Raw genomic sequence first — 15,157 nt, 5'->3', positions numbered from 1 at the left:
GTCAGACTCCAGAAACCAAAATAAACAGTCAGAATCACAAGAAAAATACACGAGAGAGTGGGAAAAAGGTCTCACTCTCTCCAGGTTAGAAATTAAAAAGTCCTAGAGTCCATCAAAAGTGCTGGGGGTCTCTAAGGTAGAGTGGAATTAGCAAATTTCTGAGAATTCTCCATAACAGCCCCGGATTTACAGCGGGTCTGAAGGGGATGGGCGAAAAAGCTTTTCTACTCGAGGGTTGACCGCTCTTGTAAGAGATTGGGACAACAATGAGGGAGCAAAGCGCTTCTTGATAGAGTTAGGCAATGGCATCGCCTGACTTGTGGGGGGTTTCTCTTTTAAGATGTCTTCCATAAAGTCTGTGTCCTGTACTGCCTCTTGTGTGACAATCTAAAATGCTCGGCAGCCCACTTTAGGATTGCGTTGAAGGCCATTTGGTCGTCAATGAGTGAGTCTTGCCTCTGAGGAGGCGAGGAGGGAGGGTCTAGACAAAGGGCGTCTGGATCTCGAGTTGTAGTGAGGTAATGCCATGGTGCTTCCTCTGCCGGATGTTCCTGACCCCAGTCTGGGCACTGGTGTGGTGTCTCCTCAAAAGGATTTTCTTCCTGACCGGAGGGGATCTCACAGAGATCTTCAGGTTCTGAGAATTCTAAAACCTCTTCCTGGGGAAATGTACTGGAAAGTTTTTGGACTTTTGAAAGAGCAGGTCAGGAATCCTCCTCCCTAGGTCTTTTTGGGGTAATACATTTCTCAGAGAAGTCAACAAACTTTGAAAGTTTGTCCATATAACCTCGAAACCTTACTCTGGTCCATAGAGATGAACCAGAGGGTTCTGGAGGGGGCAAGGGCTGTTCTGGAAGACAGGGGTCCCTATGAGGTCTATATTTATCAGCCATAGCGTTGGAGAGGGGCAGTGTCCCTTCTGAATTCTCCCCTCGACGTTTGGACGTGTCTTTAGATTTATTTGCCGCCGAACCCCTTGTCGAGGTTTGCGACGCCGCAGAAACCCTTGGCGCTGACACGTGTTGTTTGGTGGAGACGCCCTTATGGGTGGAATGCCCGGACGCAAGCCGTGATGATGGTTGAGGGGAGGCCGGCCGATCAGGAGGATCGGTGGGCTTCGTCGAAACTTTCGACGGGCCCATTGGTGTATGTTGCTTCCTCGACGCATATGTTGAGGAAGCGTGTGAGGTTGTGTACTTTTCCTTTTTTGGTGCGGGTGTGCCCCTGTTGTTAGGATGTTGTCTACCCATAGTAGCACCAGTGGGCTGCCTGTCAGGGAATCTAATGGTTGCGCGGGAAGGTCAATGGCCTCCACATCAGAGCCATGGCTGCCGTTTTAATCCTCATCAATCGAGGCGCCTGCGCCAATGGGAGAACCGCTCTCGGTCTGCATGGCGTAGGCCGCCCACCGCTTTGTCCACTGATCTTTTAGCGTTGTTGGACAAAAAAGTTAGCAAGACTTGCAGGATCGCTCGTCATGATCACGAGGCAGACACTTGTTACACTTTCGGTGAGTGTCCTTCCACGGGCACTTGCCGCTGCAGCACGGGCAAAACTTAAATGCAGTCCTCTCCATAGTTGAGGTAAAGGGTGACAGCAAGACCAGAAGGAAAAAGAGGTGGGAAAAGGAAATGCATTCTAGAAAGAATCAAACCCTGGGACCCCACTCTCCTTAGTGTATAGGCCTGGCCGGAGGGCTGAGGCCACGCGGTCGACAGCGTCGACCGATGCACCAGCTGCAGAAATCCATAGGGTTCTTCGGCGTAGGGTCAATGGTGAAAGGTCAAAGACTAAATGACCATTGGTCGTGGACAAAGCAGTTATAATCTTGCAATGTACGAGCTCCGTATAGGGCGACCAGCTAACTGGGCGGAAAAAATCATCTGAGGTACCACGACACGTGAGGGATTTTGGGTACACTACACGTCATGTTAGGAAAATGTTACAAGCATGCCCATGTCGATGTCCCCCTTTCCATCCTCGAAAGACAAGATGCAATACTCCGCCATTACCACTAGATGTCGGAGTATATGCACAGCATGGGATTCTAAGCAGATTCACAAGCATCAGAAATATATTTAAGAAAAAAATTCGACATTTCTTTCGTTAAAAATGTTTAGACCTTAATGTTGTTCATTATTATCCATTCGACAAAATTACTGCATACCCTTTCTTTTGTCGCCATTTTTTGGTTGCTTGTTCTTTCTTATTCCTTCTTCTACCGTGCAGGGTGTGTGAGGCCTTTGTTTGGCTTTTGTCTTCAGTGGGAGTCCTTGGGACAGCCCGCCAAAGCAGCAGTGGCCCTCACTATAAGGTTGGCGGAATGGGTTTACCGGCACCGGTAAAGGTGCCGGTAAACCCATTCCGCCCTATTACGAGATCTCCTCGCGGGACCCGCAATGGGTGCCTGGAAAAACCAGGCGTCCTTACCGGCGCCCGCGAGGGGACAAGGGAGCTAGCAACGGGCCCGTCATTAACGGGCCCGTTGTTACCTCCATCCCCATTCTCATTGAGCCCTATGGGGGCTCGAATGGGAATGGGGATGGACCGGGTCCGGGTTCCTCAGACGGGGAATTACCGGGTCTGCCAAGGTTGCGATGGCCCGGTAATTCCTCATTCAAGGAACCCGGGCCCGGATTCCGGTATGGATGCAACCATGCCGCTAAAAGCGGCATGGTTACCTCCAACCTTCTAATGAGGCCCAGTGTGTCTGTGAGGACAGGAAGCAGGGGAGGATCCGGAAACTCTGCTGGTCTTTCTCTTCTGGCATACCTGCCTGGAACCAGTTCTATCTAGACAGCCACCCCCCCAGAATTTGAATGTAGCATGAGTGCTGATCGGCTGAGCTCCTAGACAAGAGGCTGGATTCCTGGTGCACAGACCTGGGTTGACCACTGGAACCAAATCCAAAGAGGAAGAAGAGAAGATCTCTGCAGCAACTTCCAGCGATTGCCACAGCCCTGCTGAGTAACCGTTACTGTGCAGACCCTTTCTTCCATGCGACAGAGGAGCTCCGAAGACGATGACCAATCAGCCCTGAGACAACCTGCATATCACACCATCTCACAACGAGCTGCAACCATCCAGGGCTGCAAACCGCCATCCAGTGTAAGCCTACTGAAACTTTGGTCAACTCTGGCTGGATCTCCAGAGACAAGATTTCCGCGCCTTGATGTCTTCTCCACCAAGGGCTGGAACGAGATAGCATCCTGAATCGACTGGGTGATAACTGTTCTTCATTTCATGTCTTCAAAAAAGGTGCCAAAACCACACAGCTACGAGAAACTACAAAGAATACTTTGCTGAGAGCCTTTCCACTCTGCTGCTGTGGAGAAATCCCTTCCAGTGTCCCTGTTAGTTTGGATTTTCATTTATGTGCTAAATCTAACTCCAAATCAAATGTTCACTTTATTCAGCAATAAAAAATCCAGCAAAGCTTGTTGTACAATCACACAAAAATTTAAATGAGCCCAGCAATATAATTACAGATTCAGGACATAATCACAGAAAAACATTAAACAATCTAATATGCAAATTGAAGGGCGAGATTAAAAAAGTTAGGGAGAGTATACTCTCAGCCCTAATACCACTTTATGGCCATCTTCAGGCATTTTATCATAAATACATTTTCTTTTTAGTTGATTACCTTGACGCACAGTTTCACTCAACAAAGCCATGAACAATAAACATGGGTCCTCATTACGACCTTTGCGGAATGGGTTAACGGCCTCAGCTAATGGAAGCGGACCCGTTAAACCCATTCTGCAAGATTACGAGGTCCCCTCGCGGGACCCGGTAAGGATGCCTGGTAAAACCAGGCGTCTTTACCGGGTCCCGCGAGGAGACCAGGGAGCCAACAACGGGCCGGTCGTAATCGGCTCGTTGGTTAACTCCCGCTCCCATTCCCATTGAGCCCTATGGGGGCTCAAATGGGAATGGGGAAGGTCCGGGCCCGGGATTCCCTGAGGGAGAAATTACCGGGCCCTCCAAACTCGGAATAGCCCGGTAATTCCCCATTCAGGGAACCCGGACCCGATTTTGGAGGCAGCCATGGCGCTAATAGCTAATAGCGCCATGGCTGCCTCCAAAGTCGTAATGAGGCCCATAGTCATACATTGGGCCTCATTGTGAGACCGGAGGGCGGTATTATTTTTTTTTCACCTAGAAATGGGCAATTACCGGGTCATTACGGCCCCGCCAGACCTGGTAATTGCCCATTCCCGGGCGCCAGAAAAAAATGCTCCCCATTCCCATTCAGCCCATTATGGCTGAATGGGAATGGGGAGGCCGGATGCACCGGCACCATTCAGAATGGTGCAGGTGCATCCGACATGTCTGCTTGCAGGTGCCGGTCCGCCCGCCCGCCATGTCAGACCTGGTGGGCGAAAAGGCACCCGCAAGCAGACCTCATAGTTTGCCAGTACGGTAACAACGGTACTGGCAAGCTTACCGGTACCTTTGTTACTGTACCGGCAAACACATAATGAGGTTCATTTAGTAGTAATGCTGAGACAAATCAGTTTATATGACATGGGATGTTAAAATAAAGCAAAGGAGAGTATACTCGCAGCCCATTATATCATTCTTTGTGCATCGTCAACTACTAGGTTTGGCTATGGCACAACGACTGATCTAGCACACAATTGTATTCAGCAAGCCCAAGCCATTTAAACATATTTAGCTACACACAATTTTACTGGTGAGCAGTACTTTTACAGAAGTCAAATGCAGCTTGTGAGGTGCGAGTACCAGCATCCCTCAGTAGAGTTCGCAAATAGTATACTTGGACAGGTTTCAACACGTTGCATACCAGTATAAAGTGTACAGGTGTCCCCTTACTCGTACCACAGAGAGGGCACACACTTGACCCCTCCACGGAATAGGAATTTGTAACACTTGCAACATGTAAAGTGCCCATTCTAAAACTGATGTACAGGGTTTTTGCGTACAGTGAGCTGATGTAGTCCATGCACTCCTCAGGCCCGAAGTTTCATTTGCATGCCAGATAACCTGGACCTGATTTCAGCATGCTTGCCACCTCTAGCATTCTACTCCTGGAAGCAATAATAGATTTGCTCTTCAATCTTTGAGAATCTGTGCCCACAATGTTTTCAGGGTTCTCCCATAAATCTACTTCACCCATATTGTACAGCATTCCTTTCACATGGGCAAACCAAGGTACACTTCTCCCCTCTTGCAAACTCAAGCATCCCGGTATTTGCCCAATCCTTCAGTATACCACACACACACCCAGGATAGAACTGGGAGCAGAGTGACTCGATCCCTGATTGGGCAGATATCGAGTTCAAGATGGAGAAGTGAGTTAAGTGAGCGAGTGGGAACTTGGATCAAACCTTTTTGATGTTTATTTTCTACATTTCCCAGGTTGGTAACATTTGCATAACCCCAGAGTTCTACACCATATAGTGAGGCAGGGGTAGCATGGTGCCTCTACCATGTCTACAGAAGAAATTCCTGTGTGCGCCGCTACATTTCGCTAAGGCAGTGCAAGCCCTAACCAGGTGCGTGACACATGACCCATTCTGATTAAACCACAAAATATCATAAAATTGCACTTGTTCCAGGAGGCAATCACCCACAGATATGTGTACTTTAGAATAGTTAGAGAATAAAGCCCTAAAAACAAGCACCTTTATTTTACCTATATTCAGTTAAAGTTTGAGTTCCTCACATTTCTTTTACAAAGAGGCCTATGTTGTGTTTTAAACCTTGCAGAGAAGTGGACAAAATAACTGCGCCGTCAGCATAAAACAACGCAGGATATTTATTCCTTCCCATGTTGGGACAGTCTAAACAGTCTCTCATCAGTGCTGCAATGATCTCTTCTACATAAATACAAAACAAGTGGCGGCAAGAACACATCCTTGCCCAACACCCTTTAACACGTCAAAGGTGTCTGTTATCTTGCCCCTAAACCATATCTTACTGCAGCTTTATTATTATGATGCAGGGCCTTTTTTATAGTGATCAAATGCCCTAGGATCTGGGGCATTCTTCTTCCTCAGGACTTGCCCAAGCATTTCCCTCGAGACACCATAAAAGGCTGTCTTGAGGACAACAAAAACAGCATACAGTTCATCTCCTTGATTGAGACACATATCTGAATCATTAAAAACAGTCTAAAACCTTGGCCCATGGTGCCTTTTTTCTTTTCTGGAAACCAGTCTGGAGATCGCTCTGAAACCCCCGAACATTCTGCTAGATTTGTTGATTTTTCTATGTTCCTGGGTGAGTGGGAATGTTTTACCCACTCACCATGTCTTTTACACTTTTTATGGGTGACGTTTTCATGTCTCGCCATAATTTATCTTTGGATTTATAGTTCCATATAACTTTTGGGCTTAATGCATTTTCCCATGGCAGCATACAGCACTTTGTATGCAGTGTTGCTGGGTTGCCCGTTGGGCTTTCCGTTGTATTTTCTCTTGATGTACATTGGGGGAACTACTGTTCCCAGGGGTAGAGAGGGATTTCCATCCCCTTTACATTTTATATGTGATACCAGCACACCCCACCTTATGTTACATGGTATCCCCTTTCTCACGGACCCTGTAACATTTCTGTTACTGTACCTTGCTAACTCTTATGACTGGTGGCAGCGGATCTACGTGTATGCCTTTTGTTTTAAAAACACCTGTAGGCTGTCAAATCAGCTGCGGTAATGCACAGAAGGGTCACCATTCTGCTAAAATGGTGGCTTCCTTCTTTTTTCGCCATTTGTAGTGTTCTTGTCCTTTCTAGGGTCTTCTTCTGTGGTCCTAGGTGGGTGAGGTCCTAGTTGAAGGATTGTCTTCAGCGGGAACCTTTAGTGTTTCCCACCGAGGCTCCAGAGTGTCTGTGTAGGCAGAAGTGAGGGAGGAGTCTGAAACTCTGCAGCCATTTGTCATCTGGTGCGCCTGAAAAGAACCAGTTCCGTTTGGGGAGCAACCCGCTCCGTTCTGTAAACTGCAGGGAGACTTTGCAGAAGTTGTGTATGGGTTGCTGTATAAATGTCTGATTCTGGAAGCTGAACGTTTAGACAGTTGGTTCGCAATAGGATATAAAGGCCACGTGCGTGCCCTGATCTGATTACTTCCAAATAAGCCTCATAGCCTGGAGCTGGTTTTGTACTTAAGTACCAATAACCCGTGCTAAGTTTCATGCATACCAACTGCATTGACCTCGTGGCTCACTTGCTTCACTAAATCTTTGGTACAGATGCTCATAGACTCTGAACAACTCCAAAGCTGTATCAAATGTAGTCTCGAATTTCGTTTTTTTTTTCGTTTTTACCTTTAACCATAACGTCCCTATAGCAACGGTTGTCCATTCAATTGCATAGGTTTTTGCTTGTGCAACTTAAACATAACGTTCCTTTTACAAAGTTGCCAGTGATCTAAATAAATTTGGATTTGCTCAAATGCGTATCCAATACAGCAATGGTTTTTATTAGATGGTTGCAGCAACGGGCTGCATGTTGCATTCCCATTTTATTGAAGCCATGGGCACACCTGGAGGAAGCATTAAAAGGGCCCTTAAAAAGTTGTTTTCAGCCAAACCCAAGGTGACGACCTCGTATGTCTCCACAGCTCACTGACATATAAAGCCACTGATGTTGCTTGTGCGCTCTAGAGATGCAAGGTGGGGAAGATTGCTCCTCTACCATGGGAATTCAAAAACCTCTTGATGCCGCCACACTATTTATCCAGGGTTACTGCTGCTTGACGATGGTGGCTAGTCCAGCCCAGGCACCCCGTGAATTTTTGTTCCCAAATAATCATATGGTTACCTGCTCCAGAAGGAGGCCGTCAACTTCGATGTTCAATTTAGGGCGTTTCCAAAGGCTGTGCCTGAGGACCATAGATTTCGTCTTACCAATATTTAAATTGTGGCGCATCTATTTGCATTACCGGATAAAGATAGCCAAATTAGGTCTAAGACCCATGGGAGAGGTAGACAGGATCACTACGTCATCCGCAAAGAACACAGGGAACCTGTCTTATCCCAATTTTGGGGATTAGAGCACTCAACTATTTAACCATTAACACTTCAATAAGCTTGTTGATATGAAGGGAAAATAAGGCCCCTTATTAATGTTTGTGGGACACAGTCAAAAGCTGTCCGTAGGTCAACGAATATGGCATAAACTTTGACCCAGCTGAGAGTGACATATTTAGCAAGGATTAGAGCAAGCCTGTAGCACTGATCTACTGGGTTCACTCCACACTGGAATCCAGCCTGTAGATGAATAATGGCATCACTATCACTAGCCCATTGCTGTAAATACACAAGCAACACGTTTGCAAATACTTTCCACGCAGAATCTAGCAGGGAGATAGGTCTATAATTCCCAGGGTGGGTCCTGTCACCTTTTTTTATAAATATGGACAATTTCTGCCTCTAGCCACATTGTGGGGATCTCGCCGGCTTCAAGAATCAAATGATAAACATGGCAAAGAGCTGGTGCCCAGATTGAAATCTCGTCCTTGTAGATAGAGGTCGATAGGGATTTTGTCAGGGGCTTTTCCAGCACCCAGTTCCCAGATTGCATCCTCGACCTTTCTAAGCATACATCTCACTAAAATGTGACCGCCATGTATTTGATAGGAGCTTTCATTTAGCAAATAATGAATGTCCATTCTGACTAGGCACAGCTGTCACAGGAAGAAACACAACTGTGGGAACCCGTAAAAAAAGCGCAATTAATCGCAGTGTTGTGCGTTTCACCAACGGTGGGGTGTAGAGTGTGGGATTGTCCATTTAGATCAATTGTACTTACTTTTGAAGGATTTGAGACCTCTGAACTCTGAAATCAAGAAAATATATACAAAGTCAGTGAAATGATGGACAGCAACGAGAAAAACTAATCAGTCAAATTAAAACGTATATTACCAATTTCCAGGAACTTACCCAGTTCTGCTGTCATCTTTTCTGCATTGAAAAAACAAATTGGTTATTAGAACCACAAAAGTTGCTTTTGTAAATACATTGCTGTAACTACCCAAGTTATACTGATAAAGTCATGCTAATTACAACCCCACCCCCGTTTATTTTGTCCACAAGTGCATTGAATGTATCACATTGTCCCATCTTGTTTTTATTCTTTTCATGCTATTTGCTATTAGGTGTTTGAAGGGTGTATAGAGGGGCCCCCCTATGTCCAGCCCCCATTTCATCCCATTCATTGGCTCTCAAGGGGTGGGAAGCTGTGACCCTCTGTTAAGCACCCTTTCCATTCTATTCTCTTTATATCCTCTGTTAGTACAAAGTACAAAGAAATTGTAGCACACATATGGTCCAAAGAAACTCTGAAACACTATAGATCTCATTACAAGGGTGGCGCTCCCGTAAGGAAGGGTGCCGGTACGGGACCGGCACCCTTCATTACGGGAGCGCCTATAACGAGGTTCCCTTTACGGGACCCGGAACAGATGTCTGGTGAAACCAGACATCCTTTCCGGGTCCCGCGAGGGGAAGAGGGAGCTAATAACGGGCCATTCGTAATGTGCCCATTATTACCTCCCTCTCCATTCCCATTGAACCCTATGTGGGCTCAAATGGGAATGGGGATGGGTTCCTGCAAGGAGGAATTACCGGGTCCTCGAATGTAGGAATGACCCGGTAATTCCTCATTGCAGGAACCCCGTATTGGAGTTCGGTATGGAGGCAGCCACGGCGCTAATAGCACTATGGCTACCTCCATATTCGTAATGAGGCCCTATGTATTGTAAAAATAAAGGGTTTATTTAAATACAAGTAGACCAAGGTAAATCTTGGGTAAATAAGTACTATCGCAGATCATATAAACGCATTATAAAAACACAAAACTATACTTTAAAGTTCACAGTCCAAAGCATAGACCTTATTCAGAAATCTAACAGCAATTCGAGGGAAGTCAGACCTTATCAAACGCATTTAGTATAGGTATGATATGATATTTTATTTCTATCGCGCTCGTACACGAAGTGTTTCAGAGCACGACAAGGCAAGGGAGGGAACAAGGTAGAACAAAACAATGTTCGAACTATGCCCAGTGATATTGAGAATGTGAAAGTGCATGGGAGAAGGGGAGGGGAAAAGTGCATGGAAGGGGGAGAAGTGGAAAGTGTGGAGCAGAAACAGAAAAATAATAAATAAATAATAAAGGCAACAAACAGTGTTAGTGCAGCCAGCAATTTGAAAGTGCTAGGTTTAAGGAAGCAGACAGGGTAGGACTGATAAGTGCAGGAAGAACAATGGGGGACTGTATGGGTACAGATACAGACCCCAGTGCAAGGGGTGGCCCGGAGGCAGTGCAGGTGCTAGGGCGAGCAGGTTCCTGAGCCCGGCTGACAGAGGGTGGCCAGGTCCACAGTGCCAGAAGAGAACAGATCAGCAGGGGAGAGGGTGGGCGAAGGAAGAAGCAAAGAGGAAGGTCTTGAGGTTTTTGCGGAACAGGAGATGGTTCTCCCCAAGTTATAGAGTGGCAGGGAGGCTGTTCCAGAGGGAGGCACCAGCCGAAGACAGAGAGCTACCCCCAGCTTGTTTCTATGAAAAACGACTGACCTGACTGACTGACTGACTGACTCACACCTATTCTTGGGGAGTAAAACCATAAGGTACTTTCAGATTACTTTTCAGTAATACAAGGGTAGCAGACCCAGTCAGTTATACCGTGATGCTCAGCAAGACATCACTTAGTAAATCAACTGGACAATATACTTTTCTGAATAGTGGAACACTTATTCTAGGAACAGTACAAATCTATAACTCTGATTCAGGATAACACAGTTATCCTAGGGGAGTTGGACTTTCAGGTGTAATATTCAATTATCCTAACAGGAATAATAAAGTGAAACCAACAGCATTACTTTTGAGAAGAGGGGAGCCCAATTCACAGGTGAGTAACTTAACTTATCTACTTTCTGTTAGAATGGCGAGACAGTTTCTAAGGAAAGTAAGACTTTGAGAATACTTATTTAAGAAAGCACACAGCTTATTCAAGCTAAGTAAATCCTATATATACTTTTCAGAATGGCAGTACATATGTAAGGTAAGTAATAACTTTGGGCCCCATTACGACCCTGGCGCTCCCGTAATGAAGGGTGCCTGTACGGGACCGGAACCCTTCATTACAGGAGCGCCTATTACGGGGTTCCCTTTGCGGGACCCGGGACAGACATCTGGTAAAACCAGACGTCCTTTCCGGGTCCCGCGAGGGAAAGAGGGAGCTAATAACTGGCCATTCGTAATGTGCCTGTTATTACATGGGGCTCAAATGGGAATGGGGATGGGTTCCTGCAAGGAGGAATTACCGGGTCCTCCAATGTCAGAATGACCCGGTAATTCCTCATTGCAGGAACCCGGTATTGGAGCCCGGTATGGAGGCAGCCATGGCGCTAATAGCACCATGGCTACCTCCATACTCGTAATGAGGCCCTTTGTGAGAGTTTAAAGTTACCAACTAACTAATTTACAAGTAAGTACACTTTTCAAAACTTGTTTTGCCTTTCAAGGCAGACCCCTCAAAGTATCCAGCCCTTCCCAATTCTAGTACATGAGTACTCTCAGAGGCAGAAGAGGGACCCTAGCGGTCTAGAGGCCAGCTGTAGGCAGGGTGAGATAGGGCTCAGTTGCATGCAAAGTCCAGAGTTCCAGAGGAAGACTGTTCAAACAAGTAAGTATCCTACTTTAGAGTTAGTTGAGGGTCCAGGGACCACAGAGAATACACCCTAGGTTGATTCCAGCAGTGGGCCTGGGTGAACTGGACAAGAGGTCTCCCAATTACAGAAAATACCCCAAAACTATACAGGAATCACAAGAGACTTAAGGTAAGTCAATACCCAAGCCAGCACAGAAGAAGATTGTGCATCAGGTGGACTTCAGGATCTGTAGCCAAAAAACCCAGGCACTGCATTCCTTGTCAGGAGGACAGAAGACAGGACCCTGGGTGGGCTTTTCGAGCAAAGATCTTCACAGAAGGATTCAGGCAAGGGTTTCTTCGTGGCTGGACTTGGCTCTGTGGATTTACCGCCTTTTCAGGAGCACAGAAGACAGAATATTGCTGGCTGGATTCTTGTCGTTTGCAAGGTCCAGCACTCTGGTGAGGGCACTCTTTGAACTCGATTCACGTTTCTGGAGGTCCAGCAGGTTGCCCACAAAGTATAAGCAAGATTCGGAATTCGGAATTCGGAAGACCGTGCCCCACAAAACGGCTGGAAGTCCCAGGGTTTTGTGGTATTGCAGCACCGCAAGGTCGCAGCACGGGGTGGGATGGCTCAAAATGCAGGTCTTCTTGAGTGTAGTGGGTGTCACCAGGCTCTGGGTCAGGGTCGTCTGTTTGGGGATACCGAGGTCGATTGGAAGGAAGGGCTACAGCAGGCTCTGGTTACACAGCAGGCTCTCCGGTAGCTGGACATCGTCTCAGCCGCGTTTCCTTCATCATCCTCTTTGTTTTGGTTCCAGTGGTTGACTTGAGTTTTTATCAGGAACTACAGCACAACCTCTGCATTCTCTCCCTGCATTTTACAGAAAGGGGCTGTCTCTTTATTACTACCTATTTAGGTGGATACATGTTAGTGTACATGGGACGGGAGGGACCCATACCAGGTTCCTTTTCTTCTCTTACATGTGTATATTGAGCCGTTGTGCCATGGCTTTATTTCCTCCCGTGCACCTCTATACCTTTAAACCAGCTATGCTGTCTCCTAATTCATTCTTTCAGTAAATCAGCAACCTTATGGTGTGCACCTAGTTCCCTATTTTCTTGTCTGTCCAATCAGGACAGCCAACCCCCCACTGGGTGGTGTTCCCTTTCAGGCAAGGCGGTAGACAAAGGGCTGCAGAGCTCTGGACTCTTCCCTTGCTTCCTGCCTTTCCAGACACTCTAGAACCTGGGAGGGAAATCAACACGATTCCCGCCAAAGATGAAGTTAACACAAAGGATTTTCGCACCCTGGATGTCAGAGGAAGGAATAAGAAAGGAAAAGGAACACTGAAATGGCGAAAAAAGAAGACAGGGGCCATTTTGGTAAAATGAGCACCCATGGGTGCCTTTACCGGGGCTGCACGGAATTAATAAAAAGGTTCACTGCGACCGGCCATTAAAGGTAAGTTTGTCTTTGTAACATAAATGTTACAGTTAAAAGGAGAAAGGGGAGACATTGCATCTCCCCAGCACTCTACATAAGGTGGGGTGTTGCTGGTTTCACCTAATCAAATGTGATAGGAATAAAAGATCCTTTGTAGCATAAGGAACTGTAGTTCTTACAAGGTAAGCCAGAGAAAGTTAAAAGGGGAGCCCCAAGGGCAACACAGCAACAATAGGCAATATGTGTCAAGAGTTGTCAAAAAGGATAACATTAAAAATACACTATGGTGAGTCTTAAAAATGACATCCATAAAAAGAGTAAAAGACTCTGGGTGTGGAAAAAAGTTCCCATTCACCGAGGTATATGTAAAAATAACCCACCAGCAAAGTTCTGGGGTTGACACAGGTCAGAAAGATGTATCATTGCTATGAACATCTTACATAAATGCCTCTTGTGTTTGAATGGATATATTTCACAGAATGGCCTTTACTCTCCACATGGCATTTGATAGTCAATGGTGTGACTATGTGTAAAGCTGTCCTATGCCTTTAGTCTTTTAAAAGTAACAAGGGCATCAAGCTCTGCCCAGATCTGCTTCTATTGTTAACCTGGTATATATGTTCTTTAGCTTTATGAGGGACTTACTCCCTTATCGGCAGCCCTCCATCCAGGTCACAATGAAGCACATTCATATATATAGATATCTACAGGCACCTATTAAATGAAGAGTCTCCAGCCTCGCTTTACATTGGTACATCCACCCTTCCATGTCATCATAACCAATATCGAAGAAATAGTCCTTATAATCTGCTCATACCTGTTCTCTCTCTTCTTTCACTCACTCTCCTCTGGGGCGGTCCCCAATTGCTTTAAAATCACAACTTCACACTACATAAGAAGCCAGCAGCTACCCCAAACAATCCTGCTAACAATCAACCTGTATCTCACCGCCACTACTCAAAAGCTATTGCACATGTGGTTTTCAATGGGAATACAATAATCTCACTCCTGTCAGTCAGGGTTTCACAGCCACCACTCATATGAAACCGCGCTTAACCATGTCTCCCAACTTCCCTCACATCTGCTCACCACACTAAATTCTCTAACATTGTCATTCTCCTCAACCAAACTTAGATGCTGAGAGCTACCCCTCTCTTGCCAGAATAACCGAGGAACGCAGGACACTGCTCACCTCTGGATTACTTCCTACTTCACTAAACTATCCATCTCCACATCTTGGAATGCACTCTTTGATAGCACTCCACTACCTGTTGTAGTAACTCAAGGCCCCCTTCTCTTCCCTCTCCAAACCTACATTTTAGGCAAACCCATTTCCTCCTTTGCTTTCTCCTTTTACCCTTTGGCAATGATCCCCACATCACCTTCTCATTCCGACCCGGGGGAGCCCAGGAGAATCAAAGTGAAAGCTGCCGCAGTCAGAAATACAACTTTGTTGTATTTGTAAATGCTGCGGTTTTCGTGCGGCATTTTCAAATATAAGAACATTGTATTTCTGACTGTGGCGGCTTTCACTTTGAGTCTCTTGGGTGCCTCGACCCGGGGGAGTCCAGGAGACTCACAGCAATGGCACGATGGGGGGTGGTTGACAGTGGGGTGAGCCTGAAATGAGGGAAGGCTGACGGCAACTTTTTCCACATGCTGTGGAGTTGTGAATCCATTCGGGACTTCTGAAAGAAATGCATGCGTAGGCTATCCGGGGGCTGGGGTCTCAAGTTCCACAAGATCCGGAACTGGTGCTATTGGGGATTTGGGGGAAGTGGAGTTCTCCAGACATGAAAGGACGTTCCTCGCCATAACTTTGGGGTTGAGGAAGAGGCTCATAGCAGCAATGTGGGGCTCTTCAGACAAAACAAGTCTGAGCCGCTGGGCTGCAGAGGTTGACAGATGTGCATCCCTGGAAAGACGAATTTACAACGCCAGAGGCTGCCTGCGGAAATTCCGCTAAGTGTGGGAGGGGGTGGGGGGTTGGAGACGAATAAGGGAGACAACGTGTGTTACCATTAGGTATTGCTGCCTTTCGACTTTGTGCTGGACAATGTGATATTCTTGACATTATGCAACCAAGT

General features: G+C 46.5%; 1 protein-coding gene across 4 annotated transcripts in view; it reads right to left on the bottom strand.

Moving 5' to 3' along the window:
- Positions 1–15,157, bottom strand: part of LOC138516883 (E3 ubiquitin-protein ligase TRIM39-like) — a 364,781-nt gene that overhangs the window by 40,267 nt on the left and 309,357 nt on the right. For all 4 annotated transcript variants that reach the window (XM_069632333.1, XM_069632331.1, XM_069632332.1 and 1 more), the window contains 2 exons: positions 8,911–8,931; positions 8,780–8,806 (listed from right to left, as the gene is read on the bottom strand). In XM_069632333.1, the coding sequence (XP_069488434.1) occupies positions 8,780–8,806; positions 8,911–8,931 (48 nt within the window). The remainder of the gene's footprint in view (positions 1–8,779; positions 8,807–8,910; positions 8,932–15,157) is intronic.

This window comes from Ambystoma mexicanum, chromosome 6q (assembly GCF_040938575.1).
Source record: "Ambystoma mexicanum isolate Mex_15411 chromosome 6q, UKY_AmexF1_1, whole genome shotgun sequence".
Lineage (NCBI taxonomy): Eukaryota > Metazoa > Chordata > Amphibia > Caudata > Ambystomatidae > Ambystoma > Ambystoma mexicanum.
Note: the sequence above shows the minus strand (reverse complement) of the source record. Positions and strands in the feature narration are given on the sequence as shown.